This window comes from Apostichopus japonicus, chromosome 16 (assembly GCF_037975245.1).
Source record: "Apostichopus japonicus isolate 1M-3 chromosome 16, ASM3797524v1, whole genome shotgun sequence".
Taxonomy (NCBI): Eukaryota; Metazoa; Echinodermata; class Holothuroidea; order Aspidochirotida; family Stichopodidae; genus Apostichopus; species Apostichopus japonicus.
In genome coordinates, this window is record NC_092576.1 from 29143305 (window position 1) to 29165871 (window position 22567).

Sequence of the window (22567 nt, forward strand, 5' to 3'; positions counted from 1 at the left end):
AAATTACTATATAGAGTATATCAATCATTGTTCATTATGGAGAAAATAAACTTCTAATCTCCTACAATAGTATTTGTCAGGACTAACAAATACGATATCCATGACAATAAAGTACTACGATTCTAAATCGGTTAGCAACACGCCGAACTCTCGAAAATTGTTCAATAGCATGAAATCATATTATACTTCTTATAAGGTAGTAACTGCCAAAAAACTGCAAAAAAAGTTAGTGTAGGTTAATTCCTGAAACTTATCTGGCATTTCGATCCGAGCGAGTTTATCTTTTGAGGATGACAAGGTATACAGAATAATGGCAACAAAATGTAATTGTTACATCAAATAAAATGTAATAAAAGAATAATGAGAGAGAACAAAGAGCAGTGAGATGAATGGAAACAGTACATAACTGTCCTAAAGTTAAAGATGTATGTTAGGCATTTTGACGTTCATGTATGTTAAACATGTTCACGGACGACGTGTATTCTGCTATTTATTATTTGCTCAATAATAGAAAGAGTCATCTATGGACAATAAAGAATGATAAGATGTGGTTGTAAAATATTTGATTGTAGATCAAATTATATAACGAAATAAGGCAGACTGTGAGTAATTATGCCAGGTTTTGACACATGCTGATCTGAAAAAGAGACCTATCATTTAGTTTATCTCCAGCCATTACACTGTACTTCCACTGTCATGAAATGTATATGAGTTCCTAAGAAAAAAATGGTTTAAGAAGTACAAACACGTGGTCTGAGCAATCAGGAATGGCTTTAACAATCGATTCAGTTATGTAGAACACTAATTTTGGTCATGACATCCTCAGTTGTGCTAGTTTTACAATCAGACAGTATATTAAATATTATTCTTCTGTTGTCCCTAAAATAGAAAGAGGAATAATGTGGCCATTGTAGTTCCATCTTGATTCATGTACGCTGACGTGAACACTAAAAAGATGAAACTGTTTAATGTTCATAAAGCTGAGGCGGCACAAATAAGTTACCGTACGTTTTGGTAAGTTCTAAACTGATATCGAAATACTCTCTTTATCAGAGCAAGAATACTTATGCAGCCCGTCATTAGGTCAAGAAGCGTAGACAGATATATAATGGATATGTTGCACAAGTCAGAAACGAAAATCTACGTTATCCTGTTTTTAGTAAGCTATTCAGTGGGAACACAGAAAACAGCAATGACTTCTAGAAGTGTTTCCATGGATTGTTCAGAGAAAGATTCATACAAAATACGTTGGGAATACAACCATAAAGTTATTTTCTCTCTTGGGCTAAATTTTGGGCATCGTTGGGAGAACGAAATATACTTATCAGACAATGGTACTCTCATCATCGAAAATGTAAATCTTGATAACGATGGAAATTACTCGTGTTATCAAAAATCAACGTTGGTGAAATCCTACATACTCGAGATTCAAGGTAATTTGCTTTGTGTAGCTCCTATGTTTATAAATTTTTGAAACAAACTTATTTTATGTTTAGCATAAGTTCGTTTCAGTGGCTTTGTTGCTCAATGGATGGAGGGGGGTATTACAAAGGAGGTGTCTGGTCCTTGGTTCGTTAACGTGCGACTCTTACTAACGCTAACTTATGTAAGGTTTCTTCTTCAGATCAAAACTGAACATTTATACCACAAAATGTGCATCACGAGGTACTCTTAGACCATCAGCTATGTCTGTTATTAGTTTTGGAAAGCAATGATTTAGTGTGTCCGACTGACGATGAAAGGTGAGGGCCATGCCCTCTTCCCGTGTTTCTGTGGTTGCCAAACACTTCAGTCTCTCCAAGTAATAGTAGCTTCTAACTAGTTTTATTACCATATATCACATTTCTGAGACTTTAGAACTATGAACTTGATATCGGCCGTTAACCCTTATATTCAACCAAGTCCTTAATTTAATACGTATAGTACAACATAGTAGTTTTACGTGACCAGCCAAGCACTAACCAATATGTTACGGCATATTAAGAAAATAACCCCCACAGAAACGAAAAGAATAGCAATGTACATCTCCAAAAATATAGCTGTATAACAATAACATGTATTCTTAATATTATGCGAACTGTACCAGTAATACAAAATTACGTTTACTTTCTCTCCAGTAACTCCTTTGATGTATATTACTTCAAGTAGCCGTAAAGTCTCCAAAGAAATGTTTAATGATGGGACGAAGGACGTTACTCTAACATGTCATGTCATGTCATGTCATGGAGCTAAACCTAGAGTTCATCTTTCTTGGTTTCAAGGAGGTAGTCTCATTGGTGGTTTCAATGAAACGATACTTGCAGATCAACATGATAATAGGACATTTAGCACTTCGTTGATGGTGAATGTTCCCAAATTTCATGGATCGAAAAATATGACTTGTGTGACTACTGGAGATTATATATTTGGTAAATTGTTTTCCAGTGTAACATTGTCCACGATAGGTAAGTGATAAAATATAAATAGGTCGCTCCTAAAATGTAAGCCTTATTTGTGAGGATATACTTGAACTTAAGTCAATTAAGTAAACTGGATATGCTTTTTATCTAGTTTGAAAACCATTTATGCATTATTACCTCATTAATACAAAATGAGTCAAAACGCGTTCGTTTTATGAATGGCAGAGAAACATGAGCCGATAAAGATGTTTTCGAGAAACTACGTATATAGCTTTCATATCAAGAGTCCTGGAAAATGGAACATGTCGCTGTAGAACTAGGATTACACGACGAATGATGTATTTCTAAGCAACAAACTGAATTTTCTTGATTAGCTTTAGCATTTAAATTTTATTTATTTATTTATTTATTTCTCACACACTAAGTAGAATAGTGTATTGTGATAGTAATATACACACTCTGTGTGACATTTGAAAATAATCTAATGGAGAGCATCAAGTTGTGTTGACAGAACTTACGATGATCTGACAAATGGGATATTGCACTTCTCGGCATATTGGCTAATATGATGTATATCATTGTGTTCCCCTCTCTAGGGGAATCATGATACACACCTGAGGGAGATCACACAGTCACAGTCTCGATAAAAGGGGACAGGGGTTGAGAGTAGATCAGTCGGTAAGTTGCTTGGTTCTTCGTGCCCAAGTTCTCTTCCTGTGTGGCTGTTTTAAAAGAAAGTTTATACTACATAATATTTTAGTTAACGAATGAAGAAAAACGAGGAGAAAACTATTTATCTTATCAGGCAATATTATAAGTTCAGAGGTCACAACGTTTTTGAAGAAGATCCTACTACGAACAAATCAACATGTTATGTAACTTATACTATGATAGTATTAGTATTGTAGTCTGTTACAAATAATATTATTCAACATGAAATAGTTTGTAAATTTATTAAACAATGCTTTATCAGACGTCGAGTGTCTGTTGTCTATTCATTTCATTCGTAATGTTGTAGCACGAGACATTAGATGGTCAACGTGTCCTCTCAATTCCGTTTCCGTTTGAGTTTATAAGTAAGCAAGTGACACTGACTTCGACGTTATATGAAGTCAAGTGTACAAAGCACTTGAGACTAAATTAGTTCATGCGAGCTCATAAAATTGCGATACGTATATATGGTTTTCAGTCCAACTCGGTGTTACAAAACATGTTTCTACCGTTCACGAATGGTTCTTCTGTATTCCGTATGGTTCTAAATATTATTTTGGTGTCTGAACTGATTTAATGGACGTTAAAATATTAACGAGGGGCTAAATAACTTGGAGTGAAGTAAAGCAAGTGATTTTGAAATTTTAAATGGGTTCTGTAGGATTTAATGAAATAGATCTCTAAGCTCCCTCCTTGGAATCAATCATGTTTTTGTATTAACGGAAAGCAAACCGTAAAGTTTGTGTAGTTTTTAAAGATTTTGATACCGTGGGCTTGTCCATTTACTGATAACAATTGACTTGGCTAATGTAAATGTGAAGAAATATAGCTACATGTATTGTTTTAGCATTTCTGTAAACACATTATTTGATTCCCCCAGAATATGTCTGTTGAGCAGACTTTACATATGTTTTCAAAATCATTTAACCTGTCACTCATACTTTCGTTTTCGTTATAACCATTCAAAATGTATTATGTTATGAAAACAGCCCCATTTGTTTACAATGAGTTCTTTGAACACGCCTATTAATAACCTGTATATGATAAGTTCCTTTATTCTAAATGTAAGTGTACTTCCTTAAAGTACTTGAAGTTATATGGCAAATTCATTTCACACTCACTTAACGTCTTAGAGTCACTTCCGATAAAGCCGACAGCCATGTTACTAGCGTGAGAATAGATAAACTACAGCACCGATGTGCGTGCACTCACAGGCAACTTACAGAGTATGTGGTGAAACACGCAATTAACGACGCCTTTCATTTAACATTTACTTTAATATAACATGTGAAGCTCCTTAAACAATTATATTACGCCTTCCATCAATACCAAAAATTTCAATACATTTTTCGGACAAAAATACACAAGTCCCTACCCGGAAAAAAAACAACAAAGAAAAAAACGTGAAATAATTGTCAAACGATATAAACTTAATTAAACCTATATGGCTTTTAATGAAAACTTCAAAGAAAACTTCAAATGGCAAATAAATACAGATGAATGTGGTGCTGTTATATTAAATTACGCAATAGCTTCCACTCCCTAGGCGTCCGTTGTGACAATTTTAGTGGCCACAAAGTGTGAATAAACATATAATAAGGCAGAGGTTGCCATCCCTATCGGAACCCCAATACAAGATTACCCTCCTCTCTGGTCCATTTACCCTGTTTGTCCTATCTATGGAAAACGGTCATCCTTTTGTGTAGTAGAGCATTACCTGCTAGATAACCGTACTCGACACATATTACAATATGTGTTACGTGACCGTTCTCAGACTTAATGTGGAGAACAGATCACGTGACATAAAAGAAGAACACGAGGATGAAAGTAAGTTTAAAGCATTTAATAAGCTATTCGCATGGCATAACAAAGAATAAATATGAACATAATACATAACTATAGTTTCTTAATTCAATTAACGTCTTTCTGGACTTGGAGAGCCGAGGGGAGAGTTTCTGCTTAGTTCTTGAGTTACCTAGGCGGATAGTGTCCAGGTTTGCTTTAGAAGTAGTTCGGCTGGATGTAGAGAAAGCTCAGGTAGAGCGACGAGAATCCGTTAGAGTGTAGTGGGTCGTAGTTCCGACAAAAGTATAGAGTTAAATATACACTGTGTTTAAAATGGGCACAGTAATCAAGGCAAGGAACCATCAGAGGTGCGGCGACAACCCCTAACGGAACGAACGGAGAAAACGGAGAGGGCGCTCAATCGGGCGTCTGTGGCTTTTATACCCTGAGTGTAAAGGAATGTTCCAGTAAGCTAGGAACATTCACGAAGTCTGCGAAACACTTTGTTGGCGAGTTCCAGTTATTTAGAATGCGTGAGCGCATCTGGGATCGTAACAATTGGAAGACTCGGAGACTTGAATGGTAAGTTATATTACGTAATAGGGTAGGTGAATAAGTGGGTTACATAACATATGTTACATAGTGCTTGAAGCGTAATTAATCAATTCAAAGCCTCGGCTGGGATTCCAATTCGATGCGAGGTTTCGTGCAACATAAAACGATTTCCATATCGCTTGACGCTGCCAACTCATTCCGTTTCTTGGTGGTAATTCACATTACACAGAATAAGCCTTGCTTTTATGTCTACTGTCGCGTCGTTGTTGGTTAATAGCGCCACCAAATTTGTTCTGCTAAAGAAAATGCTAATTTCACGATCGATTGCGATCACGTAAGTAAGGTTGTAAATTTAACTACTTAAGGACCCCGGGGGGGGGGCATGGAGGAGATGCTTCAGAGTGTGAATTCATGACAGGTGTATCATCATATCATCTTAGCGTCTGTGTATTCTTTACATTTACCCTCATGTACGCATGGCACACTTACGGGTGTTAGGGTAACGTTATATCTGTTTTGTTTTCTTTAGTAAACCTCTCGACCAGTTGAAATAGTCTCTTATCATAAGTTGGAGACCTATCATATGTACTGTGGGTGCATCGGCATCAGAGAGAAAGAGAGAGAGTTGCAACGACAACATGAGGATAAAAAAAAACAGCGAGCTACGCATTTGTACTCACTTTATGTCTTGAGTCTACATCTACAATTCTTGGTTTGACAGCAACCAAACCTGAATACTCAGATTTATTCTGTTTATGTAGTAAAATATTTAGCAGTAATGTTCAAATCATTCGGTTTTCGATTTGTGGATTTTTCTCGCAATTATTATACATTAGAATAAAAATAAATAAAACTGTTAGCAAACTGTTTTTCCAATAGAGAGCATGTGTAAGACAATGTGTAAAAGTAAGTTGACTGATGTGGTGGCTGCAGATGATGCATCTCTAAAAATGCAACCATATCAAACAAAATCACCCTGTCGGCCTTCGACGCTCCACATCGTCTCATCTGAAGAGGATTTCCAATCTCAAGTAAAAATGTCTCATTTGAGATGGAATTCTTACCGCTTTCTTTTTAATGTTATTTGTAATAATTGGCTAGACGTACGAACCAAACGTTGCCTTGTATCTATTGCACACACACACATCTAACGTCCAAAACAAGAGGGCAAAGGTCAATCACTCTCAGAGATGAAAGTAGAGAATTGTGTCTTAATGAAAGTTTGGTAAAATGCGAGCAGGTGTTGGTTGTAAGTGCCTCTAAAACCGTCATAGTTTGGATTCCGTTGGGTGGATCACGTAAAAAAGCACAAATTATGCACTGACGTGATATAATACAAAATAAATGAATTCAATGGAAAGAGGATGAACTTCAGTGGGTTTTGATGACTTACATTTACCTTTTTTTATTACAGCCAACACGTTAATAATAAGAATAATACTCAGCAGTTATTTTTACGAAGCTTAAGCGACCACAAATTTGGGAGAAACCCGCAAGTGATTTACAACTTCTCATTAAATTATATTCCCACTGAATATGACCTTATACGAATTATTTTAAAGCAACGCATACACAGACACGTATGACGTTCATGCAGCTTAATTACAACTCCCTGGTCGCAGCCTACTAAATGTTTGTTAAATGCGACGAATTTTTACAGATAAAAGCGTGCAAGTCCGTGTGTGCTATTATCCAGCGTTTGATTTTGTGTCACGCAAGCATTGAAAAAACTCAAACATTAAACATTAAACATTAATCTTAAGTAACCAAAATTTAGACTTTGACCAACTCGTTGAGGTGTATATTGTGTAAAGGCTGTTCAAAGTCGAAACACATATATTGTGCTTCAACTCAAAATACGCTGGCAATTGAGATAATCAGTAGGTGATCTTCCTGCATTTCTCGTACAAGAAAAATATTTTACGGTAGAGAGAGAGGTAAGACAATACCATCAATTCAAGTGAAATGTACTTCATTTAGCTTAATTAGCCTTAGCTAACGTTGACTATTATGTTCTGTACAATGGTAAGGTTTTTACTCGTAAAAACATGTTAAAATTTGCAAAGAACTGTTCATGGCGAGAGTTTGTTGAAAGAAAAACGCGGGTGATATTTGTCGTCGACTTTGTACTTATGGATACCAAACGGAAAACATATGTGCCCATTGAGGTAACCTACAGTTTCCAATTAGCTTAGATACCGTTGGAAAATATTCAGACAACATTAACCTTTAGTTGGCTCATTTGGCAACAAAAGGTTTGAGAATTGCTCACGAGGCCTTGGTGACCAATTTGAAAAGGTATCAATGGCGATTGGGTGATGAACTTTGCCAAGGACTGGCTGTGATAGCTTAGAGAGAACTTCTTGTCTTTTTGCATCGTTCCTTTGTTTTAAGCTTGTGGGAGTGGTTTCAGACCTGGACCTACCGTGTAACGGGAGACCGTTTATGGTCGGTTGGATAGGGCTTTGTATAATATGGGATACACCCTCCAGTTTGTTATGTTGCTATGTTGCTTCGTATTATTGGTACTGTGCATTTTTTAGAAAAATTTTTTTTTGGAGGAATAGATGCGATATATATTTTCTAGGGGAAGATTTGCGAGTTGGAGGCAGTCCTGGAGGCGGTGAAGTGTAACATTGGCCTTCAGGTTGAAGGCTGCGTGCTGGTCGTCCTTTTGTGATTTTGTGAATGTTTGGGTGGTTGGTTGGGGCTTTGTCTTTGCTGTTCGGTTGGCGTAGTTACATTTTGTTTTGGGCTTGCTTGATTCGAGTTCTGTTTGTCAGAGTCGGCTGGTTGGGTAGTGCCGTTTGGCTATAAAGAGATACACAAAATGGGTTTTTTTAGATTAAAGCTATATAAGGGTTTCTTCTGAAAAACATTTTGTTTTCCTAATCAGCGTAAACATTCTTCTTTATTTGTCTCTGATAGAAAACACCCTTAATTGGAAATATTCACTTGTATATACACTTGTAAGAACTAACTTGAAAACTTCAAACCTGTATGAGACACGTTTGGCACGTTTAATGTTTCGGTGATTTTAACATTTTCACATGGAAACGCTAGTTTCACAAAGTACCTCTATATTCCTGACTGAAGTCATTGGACACGACATTGCCAACTTTCGAACAATTAGAAACATCCAAACTCCCATAGATTAATGAAGCGAGACGTTATTGTACTTTTTAAGAAAAAGTCGCCAGGTAAGAACCTGGGCACGAAAACCTACCGAACGACTGATCCGCTCTTAACCCCAGTACCCTTGCATCGGGACTGTGACTGTGTGATCATCGTCGGGTGTGAATCACCATATTCCCCTCGAAAGGGAACATATACCACACATGATTTAAGCCAAAAGGCCGAGAAGCGAGGCTTTATTGTGTGATGTGAATGGTTCTTGATGCAATATAAGAAAATTAAATTTACTGATGATGCTGTTTTACTTCCTTCGTTTCACCACAGCACTAGAATTAATGGTAGGACTTATCAGGTGTAATATCAGTTCAACCAAAAAATTAATTAACGTTATTTTGCCGACTTCAAGATACCATGGCTTTCTTCCTTCATTATTTTTAAGTAAGGTCAGATAGCGTACAACATTCTCCTATCGACGGTATGATTATCATAATTCAAATGTTTTATACATGTTCTTTCGTCCCCTGTTTCCACTCTATTAATCACATGTTTAAGGACATGTTGACTGGTCTGCGGGATTCCTGAGCTGCTACGGGATTCTATTGACAAAGCATATCCCTAAAATAATAACAAAAGTGCCTTAATCATTCCATGAGTACTAGGGGAGTATGACATACTTTCATTCATCTTTTATGCAAAGTACGTTTTGCTGCGTAGGCTGCCAACACTTTCGAGGGTTCGAAACATGAAATGGATTTAAGTTTGAGAAGGAAACCACGAATAACATACGAACACAGAGCTTTGTACCAGAATTAGGAGCTCACATCCAACTACTGCTATAGATGTGCATATTTACTGATTAAACAATGATGACATATTTTAAGCATACTTTCGTTTCACCGTCTACCACAATTTATGTTTACAAATAGATGTTTACTGCTGCTTTGATGAAGGTAATATTCAAAGGTTGCCTCGTTATCAGTTTGTTTGAACATAAAATGCTTTCAAACGACCAACGTTTTCTCTGTGTTGATTCTTTCTTGTTATATTTACGGAAATCGTACGCTTGTAATCCAGGGGTAAGAGTATTTATCATATCACGTAAACGTCACGGTGCTCGTATGCCATTTTCAAATAAATGACTTTAACACCATACCCAGTTATTGCATCACTGCATTTTGACCAGGGAAGATTAAGCATGCACCTTTTAAACCATTCATACAGCAGTACAGTACAAAGCTAGGGCCACAGTGGTGTTAAGCCGAGTATCAACCTAGTTTAATTTTAATGATTGACGTTTACGATGGTTTGTGGGTAAACAGTAGCTTACTATGTTAATAAGTAAATTGGCAATGTTAAACAAATAAGATGTATAGGAATAGGGAATGTTTTCAGCTAACTATAGTCAACTGATAAACCCGGGTTTGTTGATGGTGAATTGCTATATATTTCTTGTCCATTTCAATTTCAGCAGCTACATGTGCATGGAGGCGATGGATAATTTCTTTATAACAGTTACACTTTTAACTGCTCATTTTACTTCAGGTAAGTCAAATGTTTCTTAAATCGGATTTCAGACTCATCCTCCTGTAGTCCCCGGGAACAATCGACAGTTAACTAAGTAAATATAACAACTTTTACATAGTCGTTGCGCTGCCTACGATACTGAATATTGGATAGTAGACCTACTAATGCTTATGCTAATGCTTACTAAAATGCTTTCTTGACAGCTGTTTGGCTCTTGCGGTCTTAAAATATCGCATCACACCCTAGCTAAAAAGGGGTTAATTTTTTTAAAAGCCGTATGAGAAAGCTTTGGCCTTATACAAGACTTTAACTTTAACTGATAGTTTTAATCTTAAACCAAAACCATTTGATTTATCTGGCAATGGATAAAATATCGGTTCTTCAATTGTACAGGTCGCAGTTCTGAGGATTGTATTCCAAAACAAATCATGAGACCTGGGGAAAGCGGTACTATTCGTTGCTCCATTGAAGATGGATATTTTGGTGTTTACTGGTATGATACGCAGGATCTTACACAGCAGCCAGTGCTGTTTAGTGAGGATGGGCAAATAGGTGGCCATGGATACACATCTGGAGAGTTTAACCTGATTTCCGGTGGTTCGTTGCTGATTGTGCAAGTTGCAGCCAAACATGAAAGAATATATACAGTTGTTATCCTCGAAAATCGTGACAGTGACAAATTGATTCAACATACAATTGAAGTATCCGTCATCGGTAAGTAAAGTGTTCCTTACCTTTTTTTACGTAGAAATCTAAGTTAAAAAACCTATAATAAACCTCGTCGGGTACTTTACACGGGGTATATAGTTTGAATGTTGTGTTGTGTTTTTTTTTGATAGACATTGATGGGTTGGAGTATTTTATATCAATAAGTTTTTGTTTTTTCTTCCAGCGCTTCCGTCTTTACCCTATCCAGATATAAAACAATGTGAAAGTAAACAATACTGTTACAAAAAGATTAATGCCGGTGATGAACTCGAATGCGCTGTCCATGATGCAAGACCACCAGTACATTTGACGTGGGTGCAGAGGACGATGAATCATGATTCAGATGTGACGTTTCAACGCACTTATTCTACCAATGTCGACTTAAATACAACCACCGCGACAATGAGGTTGAGATCCTTGCTGCATTTTCACTTCCATCTGTTTGTCTGTCGAGCAAAATACAATACATTAGTGTTGGACAGTTTGGAATCCTTCATTATAACGGAATTAGATGAACCTTCTACAGATTTAAGTAAAGCAACTTATAAAGAAATAGAGAAGGGTGACTCGATAATATTGCAATGCTCTGGAGACAAAATGCTATTCTTTATTTGGAAGAAAACAGTGCCTGGAACAGCAAATGTTGTAATAGCTCATGGGTACGTCTTGGCAGGAACGAACTTTTCAATACAGCCTTACAGTATTGATCGTTATGGTTCACTAACATTTCTTCAGTTTAACGAAAGTCAAGAGGGCGTGTATGCCTGCTACACAAGTGATGGTAATAAAGAAACGGTTACAAGCTACAATCTGATGACCGGTATGTACAAGAAAGTTATTGAATGTTAATATTATTAGTCTGATTTGATATTGTGACAGTTATAGAGATATTTAAATCAAATGACTGTACAAAGTAACCAATAAGTCCGGACAAAAACGTGTTTAATACAGAGTGATGTAAACGGTTTTCGAGAGTTCCGTCATATTGCGAGATGCTTATACATATAATTTAAATGAAAATTAACCCATCTTTTTTTAAAACACGAATGTTTTGGAACTCCACATACTTATTGCAATACCTTTAACTCTAAACCAACATTTTCATGTCACAGAATCAAACAGCAGGACGTAAATATTCATGTTTTCTCTTTTAGTGTCTCTTGTAACTCAACCGATCGTCACAAGTGGAACTGGGATAACTGAAATTGCAGCTAAACAGAGGAACAAAGCTGCCGTTGTGATAGCGATCTGTCTTCCACTTTTTGGAACGTTGGTAGTCCTAGTATTAGTGATAGGTAATATTTATATACCAATTAACGGTAAACTTTGTATCGACATGTTAAGGGTCTTATTGTGCAATAACAACATGTCCGTTGCCACTTATATCGTTAACATTCATAGTTTTTCTTTTTGTTTAAAGCATTTTACTGCAAGAAAAGCATACAGTGCCGAGAGGAAAAGAATAACCAAGAGGAAAAAGGTAATCCAATGTGTCTAGTGGTGCCTATTTTTATCGGTTTCGTACCGATGCAGAAGGCTATATATTAAAATTATGATCCGCTTTATGATAAATAAGAAATAGTCTTTCTATTTAACCATAAACATTAAAAAATAACTTAAATAACGATAAGCTGTCGTTTTTCTATTACGTCACGTCACGAAACTTAATTTATAACCACTGTCAACCAACTGAAGAAGAGTCATGTAAGGCAGTACAAACCATCACGATTATATACATCTTCTTTTACCCTAAGTTATATATAAATAATCACACTCTGAGTAAAAAGACATAAACATCACTTCATAACAAAAGTAAAACTCACGATTGTTTATAAAAAATGATATATGTAAAGGCGTATCACAGTTGCATATTTTCTCATGTATTTATCCGATAAGATGAGCCAATGTAAAACTAATCATTTCATTCCTTCTTTCACTTTAGATGCAACATATACTATGGATGATTCCTCAAAATATCCTAGTATGCATCAACCATTGTCAAACATCTTTCAGAGTATTTTATTACTAAGAAAATTGTAAACCTCAGGTGTGGTCAATACAGTCTTCATTTTAGAAACGGCATAACAAAAATGCACATGGTACAACAAACGAGCGCCTTAAGTATATCACTATATAAACATCTTCAACTTACTTAAAAGTCCAAATTTTGCTGACGGAAATGTAAACAACTAAACCAGAAAACACTAAGTAGCGTAGATGTATTTACTTATTGTTTATATGCTCGTGAATGTGACACACATAATAACATAACGAAAATCAATCATGTTAAGCAACATCACAGAATCAAAGAACATTACTACTTATGATGCAGCCCTTATTGACTACATGCCTAACAATGTCTGTAATAACAATATCCACACTAGTCTACGGTAAACCCTCATGGTTGTTACGTTCGAATTAATAATTTCCCGAAGCACCATTATGCCATCATTTGCGAAAGTCAAAGTAATGTTTTCAGCCTTCACATTTAACATTTTCTCTGGGTTACATATTGCAAGGCAAGAAATTCTATACACCTTGTTCGATCCCGGGATGAAATTCCTAAGGGGAGTTGGCCAATAGGTCAGAGGGGAACAATCTATAATCAATTAAATGGAATGTTAGAATGTGCTGGAAAGAGATCTCTAAGATGTGGATTCCTGTTTAGTAGATGGCATGTTTACTTAAACTTGAAATAAGAGCCGTACCGTATAGAGAGTGACTTCTGAGAGATATGAGGTATGTTAATACGTAGTGTACTTTGGTAGCAGCTTAGTAACAATAACAGCTTGGTCACAGTTGAATGTTTTTTTGTAGACTTAGCTATTTAGGTAGTTAAGATAAGTAAATATGTTGGAGGAGCTTTCAGATTTTAATACAGTCCTAGTGTTGATTTAGCCGGGAATGTTAACATAGATCTTGAGGACTTAAGAAGGAGAGGAGGTATTTCTAGACTTTCTAAGGGCTGTTTTCAATTCTGTATGTTCGGGGCTAGTTAAGAGGCAGCCACTGTTGAGAATACCAGAAGGATTTGGGATGAGTTTACGGAGGTGTGAGAAGTTATTGCGATCGATCTCATGTGTAAAAGTATGATGAAAGTGGTTGCACTCGTGAGGTTAAAAGGTATTTTTGAAATGGGTTTCTAGAAGTTAAACTTGGTCTTCAATATTAATCTGGATCTTGCTGTATTTGTCTTTAAGTGAAAAGCTTTTGTTCCCTAGGTTTGGGGTTAACATAAGGATTGGTTATTTTCTAGGGGGAAAAACCCAGAAGGTTCTGGGGTTTATCATTGTGGATATGGTTACATTAGATTTGTTTATTATATCAGTGATATCTGTAATGAGCCTATTTATTTGTTTTTAGTCTTATCGATGTGTGTGTTAGTATGCGGGTCTTGAGAACGCGTATACGATCTGCGGAGTTTTCTCCTTATGAAGGCAAAACAAGAAACTAACGATTCGTTGGTTTGTAGAATTAAATGCATAATGTGGTCAGTTATACTGATTCCTATCAGTATCACGGCCATTGAAATGAACAGTAATAGATGAAAGTATGTGTCTGAGATACCAAACTAAATGACTATTGATGCTCACGTACGGATAGGTAAGCTCCTGTTGCATTGTTGTTTTGTGATTGCATTATCCTATATAATCAAGTAATATCAAAGTTGGCAGTTTTAACGTCCGAAATTATCTTTTTGGTTTCCCATTTTTGCTAGAAAATGTTTCGTTAATGATAAACAAGAACATCGCTCATGATAAAGATGGGAGTAAAGATTCGGTTGAAAAGGGTAAGCAAATGACATAAAGTTTTTCTTTAAAGAAAAAACCTTAAAAACTAAGTTCAGTACATTTACTGGTATGATATATAATAATAAAATAAACCTATACGGTTACTGTATGGGAACGTCTGACTAGAGTTATATATTATGTGGTCTTCACAAATAATGTTGCCTACTACAATCGAGGCAAATAATTTCGTCTGAGGCAAAGATAGCTTCTAAATTGAAGGTCATGTTTAAATTTAGAGACATATTGATCACTTTTATAACAACAGGAAAATCAAGATAAGAGGAATTAATGTAAAACGAAACAAAACACAAACATTAATTTTACTTCTTTCCTTACTTCAGATGCAAGAGATACCACGGAGGTTGTAACGATGGAAAGAGAAGATTCCTCAAATAATCCAGGTGTGTTTATGGACTATTCCATATGATATTTAACAGTTCTTTATGTGAACTACGTAGTTCAACATAAAGTTTAATGCAACGTAATGAAGGAAGTTGGCATAAAATTTGATAGTTGATGCGTCTGATTTATGTTTTTGTTTCTACAAGAATAATAGCAGGAAACGAAAAGCTAAAACTTGTTCTTTAATATTGATCTGGATCTTGTCGTATTTGTCTTTGAGTTGAAGGTTTTTGTTTGTAGGTTTGGGGTTAACATAAGGATTGGTTATTTTCTAGAAAAAAACCCAGACGGTTCTGGGGTTTATCATTGTTGAAATGGTTACATTGAATTTGTTTATTCTATCAGCAGTGATAACCCTTTTCATTTGTATTTAGTCTTATCGATGTGTGTTTTAGTATGCGGGTCTTGAGAACGCGTATACGATCTGCGGAGTTTTCTCCTTATGAAGGAAAAACAAGAAACTAACGATTCGTTGGTTTGTAGAATTAAATGCATAATGTGGTCAGTTATACTGATTCCTATCAGTATCACGGCCATTGAAATGAACAGTAATAGATGATAGTTTGTGACTGAGATACCAAACTAAATGACTATTGATGCTCACGTACGGATAGGTAAGCTTCTGTTGCATTGTTGTTTTGTGATTGCATTATCCTATATTATCAAGTAATATCAAATTTGGCAGTTTGAACGTCCGAAATTATCTTCTCGGTTTCCCATGTTTGCTAGAAAATATTCCGTTAATGATAAAGAAGAACAGCGGTCATGAGAAAGATGGGAGTAAAGATTCGGTTGAAAAGGGTAAGCAAATGACAAAGTTTTTCTTCATAGGAAACAACTTAAATACTAAGTTCAGTACATTTACTGGTATGATATATAATAATAATAAAATAAACCTATGCGGTTACTCTAAGGAAACTCCTGACTAGAGTTATATATTATGTGGTCTTCACAAATAATGTTGCCTACTACAATCGAGACAAATAATTTCGTCTGAGGCAGAGATAGCTTTTAATTCGAAGGTCATGTTTAAATTTAGAGACATATTGATCACTTTTATAACAACAGGAAAATCAAGATAAGAGGAACTAATGTGAAACGAAACAAAACACAAACATTAATTCTACTTCTTTCCTTACTTCAGATGCAAGAGATACCACGGAGGTTGTAACGGTGGAAATAGAAGATTCCTCGAATAATCCAGGTGTGTTTATGGACTATTCCATATGGTATTTAACAGTTCTTTATGTAAACTACGTAGTTCAACATAAAGTTTAATGCAACGTAATGAAGGAAGTTGGCATAAAATTTGATAGTTGATGCGTCTGATTTATGTTTTTGTTTCTACAAGAATAATAGCAGGAAACGAAAAGCTAAAACTTGTTTTTTAATATTGATCTGGATCTTGCCGTATTTGTCTTTGAGTTGAAGGTTTTTGTTTGTAGGTTTGGGGTTAACATAAGGATTGGTTATTTTCTAGAAAAAAAACCCAGGCGGTTCTGGGGTTTTATCATTGGTGAGATGGTTATATTGAATTTGTTTATTCTATCAGCAGTGATAACCCTTTTCATTTGTATTTAGTCTTATCGATGTGTGTTTTAGTATGCGGGTCTTGAGAACGCGTATACGATCTGCGGAGTTTTCTCCTTATGAATGCAAAACAAGAAACTAATGATTCGTTGGTTTGTAGAATTAAATGTATAATGTGGTCAGTTATACTGATTCCTATCAGTATCACGGCCATTGAAATGAACAGTAATAGATGATAGTTTGTGACTGAGATACCAAACTAAATGACTATTGATGCTCACGTACGGATAGGTAAGCTTCTGTTGCATTGTTGTTTTGTGATTGCATTATCCTATATTATCAAATAATATCAAAGTAGGCAGTTTTAAGGTCCGAAATTATCTTCTCGGTTTCCCATGTTTGCTAGAAAATTTTCCGTTAATGATAAAGAAGAACAGCGGTCATGAGAAAGATGGGAGTAAAGATTCGGTTGAAAAGGGTAAGCAAATGACAAAGTTTTTCTTCATAGGAAACAACTTAAATACTAAGTTCAGTACATTTACTGGTATGATATATAATAATAAAATAAACCTATGCGGTTACTCTAAGGAAACTCCTGACTAGAGTTAAATATTATGTGGTCTTCACAAATAATGTTGCCTACTACAATCGAGACAAATAATTTCATCTGAGGCAGATATAGCTTTTAAATTGAAGGTCATGTTTAAATTTAGAAACATATTGATCACTTTTATAACAACAGGAAAATCAAGATAAGAGGAACTAATGTGAAACGAAACAAAACACAAACATTAATTTTACTTCTTTCCTTACTTCAGATGCAAGAGATACCACGGAGGGTGTAACGGTGGAAATAGAAGATTCCTCGAATAATCCAGGTGTGTTTATGGACTATTCCATATGATATTTAACAGTTCTTTATGTGAACTACGTAGTTCAACATAAAGTTTAATGCAACGTAATGAAGGAAGTTGGCATAAAATTTGATAGTTGATGCGTCTGACTTATGTTTTTGTTTCTACAAGAATAATAGGAGGAAACGAAAAGCTAAAACTTGCTTTTTAATATTGATCTGGATCTTGCCGTATTTGTCTTTGAGTTGAAGGTTTTTGTTTGTAGGTTTGGAGCTAACATAAGGTTTGGTTAATTTCTAGAAACAAACCAGACGGTTCTGGGTTTTATCATTGGTGAATGGTTACATTGAATTTGTTTATTCTTTCAGCAGTGATAAGCCTATTCATTTGTATTTAGTCTTATCGATGTGTGTTTAGTATGCGGGTCTTGAGAACGCGTATACGATTTGCGGAGTTTTCTCATTATGAAGGCAAAACAAGAAACTAGCGATTGTTTGTAGAATTAAATGCATAATGTGGTCAGTGATACTGATTCCTATCAATATCACGGTCATTGAAATGAACAGTAATCGATGATAGTATGTCACTGAGATACCAAACTAAATGACTATTGGTACTCACGTACGTTTGTGTATGCCCTGTTGCATTGTTTGGTGGTTGCATTACCTTATATTATCAAGTACTATCAAAATATCTTCTTGGTTTTCCAGGTTTCCTAGAAACTTTTCCGTTAATGACAGAAAACAACAGCGGTCATGTAAAAGATGGGAGTAAAGATTCGGTTGAAAGAGGTATGCGAATGACAGAAAGTTTTTTATATAAAGGGAACAACTTAATAACTGTCTTGAATACATTTACTGGTATGATATATAATAGTTTAATAAGCCCATGCAGTTACTGTAAGGTAATGCCGGACAAGAGTAATAATGTGGTCTTCAAAAATAACGTTGCCTACTAAAATCGAGGCAAATCATTTTGTCTGAGGCAGAGAAAGCTTTTAAATTCAAGGTCGTGTATAAATGTAGAGACATGTCGATTACTTTTATAACAAAACTAAAAATCAAGATAAGAGCAACTAATGTGAAACGAAACAAAACACAAACATTAATTTTACTTCAGATGCAACAGATACTATGGACGCTGTAACAGTGGAAATGGATGATTCCTCAAAACATCCAGGTGTGTATAGGAACTATTCTAGATGGCATTTAACAGTTTCTATGAAAACTACGCAGGTCAGCATAAAGTGTATGCAAAGTAATGAAGGGAGTTGGCAGCAAATCTGATAGTTGCTGCGTGTTATTTAAGTTTTCGTTTCTTCAAGAACACCCAGGGAACAAAAAGTCTTAGGCGAACAATTGGCGCAAGAAAGGTATATCGATCGATATTATTATGTGATACCGTACTAGTAAATTATACCAAACACGATCGTAGGATTAGAGTTTGGTCGGTTCCTGTTTACAAAGGCAATGCATACTAGGGTAAAAATTACCTTATCCTTTTTCCTATCAAAAACATGACCTCCAATATGAACTGTAAACGATTATAATATGTAAATGAGATAAGAAGCATTTTGCAGGAAGATATGTAATCCTTAGTGTACGTATGAAACTGTAAACGAATATTTGTGGCCCGCAACATTCGGTTATACGTCCAAAATGACCTTCTTGGTTTTCCATGTTCGTTACATCTTGATTCTTTAGTGACAGCGAATAACAGAGATCATGAAAAAGATGGGAGAAAAGATTTGGTTGAAATTGGTAAGAAAAGGAGGGAAGTTTTTGCTTTAAATGGAACAATTTTAAAACTGTACTGGAAACATTTACAAGTAAGATGCAATAACTTTACCGGACGCCGGACTAGAATAACAATGTTTTCTTCGAAAATAATTGTGCATGTTCTTTCGTCTGAGTCTGAAAATGTCCTAACTTCAATGTCATGCTTTACTGTAAGTGGTAAAGCCATGTATTTGAACTGTCTGGTGAATAACTTAAAAAAAATCACTTACTTGCTATCAACTCAAAGCTAGGGGATTATAGGCAAATAACGATATATGTACACAATCAGGTACTATACAAATTTATATTTAAATTATTAAATATACCTGTTTTAACCTAGTTAGTTTTAAGCTGCTAATGTATCGAATTATCTTCTTACAGGTCTCCATGTGAAGCATCAGGAACTTTCCGAAGGTGAAGCTAATGAGAAAAGTTTCGTTTTGAGTAATGTAACGTTCAATAAAGATGGAAATCCGTCAATCTGTAAAGACGGATCGATTCTTCGTTCAGGAGAAATTATAATACAGAAATTTTGTGTGGGTGCTCGGACAATAGAACGTGCGACAAAGGTTATCTTGGTCCTTTCAGAAAGTGGTGCTGGTAAGCCAGAAGTAGTTACAAATCTAGTTAACTATTTAATAACATTCAAGTGGAACAATGAGTCAAGAAATGAATTGCTAATTGATCCACTTCAGCAATCTCGGTCAAAAAACCCATCCATTATTCATTGGATTAATATTTTTCAGTGTCATAATGACCTTCCGTTTGATATTGCGATCGTAGATTTACCTGAGTCAATTGAGACCAGTAAAACGACAGCCGTTATTAGGTACAAACAAGTAGCTAACATTATACACCAGCTTACAGAAGGCGATGAAGAACTCCGATTAGAGCAAGTGAATGCAGTTTTAATCGTACAAAAATATTCCCCCCAAACAGAAACACCCAATACGTTACGCACCATTTTGGCCAAAAATTTGAAAAGTAACATATTTAATTTCTTAACGTTTTCATTAGAGGAGTTTGATAAAGTAGATTTAATCGAGAATGCGATTATAACTTCTTTTGTTGGCAATTTGGCCTTAACAAATTGCTATTTTATGCCACTTTTGATTGGGAATGCACATAACACTTCAAACAGGGACAATTTCAGGGACAAAGCTATTAATCATTTTGCTGAATTCTTAAATTTTCTAAAACACTGTCACCAAATCGAGCTTTCAAAAATGTCTGAGGTTCTCGAAAACCGTAGCAATTTAGAAAAGCTATTAACTCAAATCCAGAGTAAAATAGCCTACTGGAGGAACCAAGAACGTGGCATATGTAAAGCAAAAAGTACTTTAGCAGACATTGAGGATAAAAACAAAGGATCCGTGAAGGTACCGCTTATAAAAGGAGAACGGGCTGTTAACTGTCAGATTTGTAAAACAACATGTCACTATCCATGTAACCATTATCTTGTACGAACATGTTCGTGTATGAAATGGTTGTCCGATGCACGTGGTTGTTCTGTTTGCAAGAAAAATTGTGCTCCTTCGCATCATACACAGGATTCTTTCAAATATAAAACCATTAAAGATAAAGAAGACGAGATAAAACAACATAAAGGAAGAGTTGACAAAGCTGAAACAGACTTGAAAGCAGCAAAGGGAGATGTCCAAAAACAGGCCAGAGAAATCAATGTGTGTCTACAAAATCTGAGTATAAAAGCAATTAAACCAACTGTTTTATCAATTGAGGGAGATTTAATTAAAGAGACTGTTAGTAAAGCAATGAAATGGGACGATTTTTCGCAAGAGATCGATAACTTTCTAAAAATGCAATGACCAGGTTGTGACATTCAAGGATGCCCTAAAGCCTTAAAGATCTCCATAAAGGATGCTACCATTTTCTTCGATAGAAATGTTTATGTTATTCTTCCAATATTCTTCAAGAAGAAAAACGAATTGTTGCTGTTAGACTACGTGGTAATAACAGTCACTTACCCTAGCAGTATGAAGTTCAGGATAGGATTGACAACGGTTTACTTCTTATTTATAGTTTAAATGACGTTTGTAGGACGTGTTTTTGGTAAATAAATGAAGAATTGGTGTTAACGAGTTATTGACTATGAAACATCAAGATGCATTTATTATCAGCACTAAATTAGTGACGTGAGATCTTCATTTTGTAGTTCGATTACTGAATGTTTCCTTTTAAGTGTTATTTTCTCTCAATAATTTGTTGATATATTGATATAGTTTAATCATCTTCATTTATATATTTTTTTGTTGTCCTAATGTCATATATATTTAAATAGTGCTATAATAGGGAGAATACTCAAAAAACACATCTAGGAATTTTTTTATCTAACAAGTTACTTAGTTTTTCATCTTAATTTTGTTAATCTATCCATGGTCAACCTCACAAAATTAACATATTTTAGTACTAAAATGTGCATTCTGAACTGTCAAAAACAAGTCAAAGGTAACGTGATCGTGCGTATTTTCATTGCACGAGATTTCACGGTTAAAGGTGTTTCATATAGATTTTCATTCATAATTCCTGCAGGCAAAGACACGGGAAATTGTTTTAACAATTCAAACCAGTTCATTCAGTTTGCAACAGTATGTGTAGCTGTTGTAGCTCACGCATTCACAAAAGGCATCTTGAATTTTTTTCTGTAGCCACGCATGAATTATATGGAATTGGTTAGTACTTATAGACGAAAGGGATCCCTTTAACCTATGACATAACAGGTATTCTTTCTTCAGTCATGAAACAGTGTAACAAGACACACTGATTGAATATCTTTAAATGTAGCCGTTCACTTTCATGTTACACATAAAACGACAGGTAAGTGGCAAACATTATGTTTGTAATTCTCATTATTTACAACAACACAATCAGAACATATTATAATCAACACCGTACAGGGTATGCTTTCACTGTTAGAAGTGTTGACTGAAGTCTGACACATGGTAAATTGAGTTTCCAGCCCGTACAACGTATTGCTTTAGTTTTGGTATGGGTGGGGAAGGGGAGGGGTCATAGGGATGTCCCGTCGCCTTTGAAAAATGTATTGTTATCATTGGGGTTCTTAAATACGAAATAATGCGGCCTCTTGCAACTTGTGAGGGCAAATATTTATCAATCAATTATAGATCAGCAAATTTAGGCAAACATGGGTAAGTAACGAAAGTAACGAAATAAATTCTTGACATACATCAACAGTGTTAGGAATACATTTAATAACTGTCCGGACTCTTCAAGATCAGTTATATTAGCACATGATAGTTAATATTGTTCAAAGATGTGTAGTTTCTCGTAATGTTGCAAGACTCTTCCATACATTTCTATTCGGCTTTCATTAAATGGTGAAATTTCAAATTCAATTACAACTTCGTCTTGCAAGG

General features: G+C 35.4%; 1 protein-coding gene across 5 annotated transcripts; it reads left to right on the plus strand.

Moving 5' to 3' along the window:
- The first annotated feature begins 350 nt into the window (after nt 1–350).
- On the plus strand, nt 351–22143 carry LOC139983556 (uncharacterized). 5 transcript variants are annotated; one of them, XM_071997187.1, is made up of 18 exons: nt 351–1433; nt 2118–2444; nt 2996–5477; nt 10054–10127; nt 10503–10823; nt 11002–11637; nt 11972–12112; nt 12238–12297; nt 14536–14607; nt 14950–15009; nt 15740–15811; nt 16155–16214; nt 16947–17018; nt 17359–17418; nt 18105–18185; nt 18514–18573; nt 19098–19154; nt 19554–22143. In XM_071997187.1, the coding sequence occupies exons 3-18, from the start codon at nt 5425–5427 to the stop codon at nt 20996–20998; spliced, it is 3324 nt and encodes a 1107-aa protein (XP_071853288.1). In that variant the 5' UTR covers nt 351–1433; nt 2118–2444; nt 2996–5424; the 3' UTR covers nt 20999–22143. The 5 variants fall into 5 exon arrangements, with proteins under 5 accessions (XP_071853288.1, XP_071853287.1, XP_071853290.1 ...); XM_071997186.1 differs by having other exon boundaries at nt 2118–5477; XM_071997188.1 differs by having other exon boundaries at nt 353–1433; nt 2118–5477; nt 18114–18185.
- The last annotated feature ends 424 nt before the right edge of the window (nt 22144–22567 follow it).

Coding starts and splice junctions, on each gene's coding strand:
- LOC139983556 (XM_071997186.1), top strand. CDS start 5,425: ATGCGTGAGCGCATCTGGGATCGTAACAATTGGAAGACTCGGAGACTT. Junction 14,608..14,949: donor TAAAGATTCGGTTGAAAAGG/GTAAGCAAATGA, acceptor TCCTTACTTCAG/ATGCAAGAGATACCACGGAG. Junction 15,010..15,739: donor AGATTCCTCAAATAATCCAG/GTGTGTTTATGG, acceptor CATGTTTGCTAG/AAAATATTCCGTTAATGATA.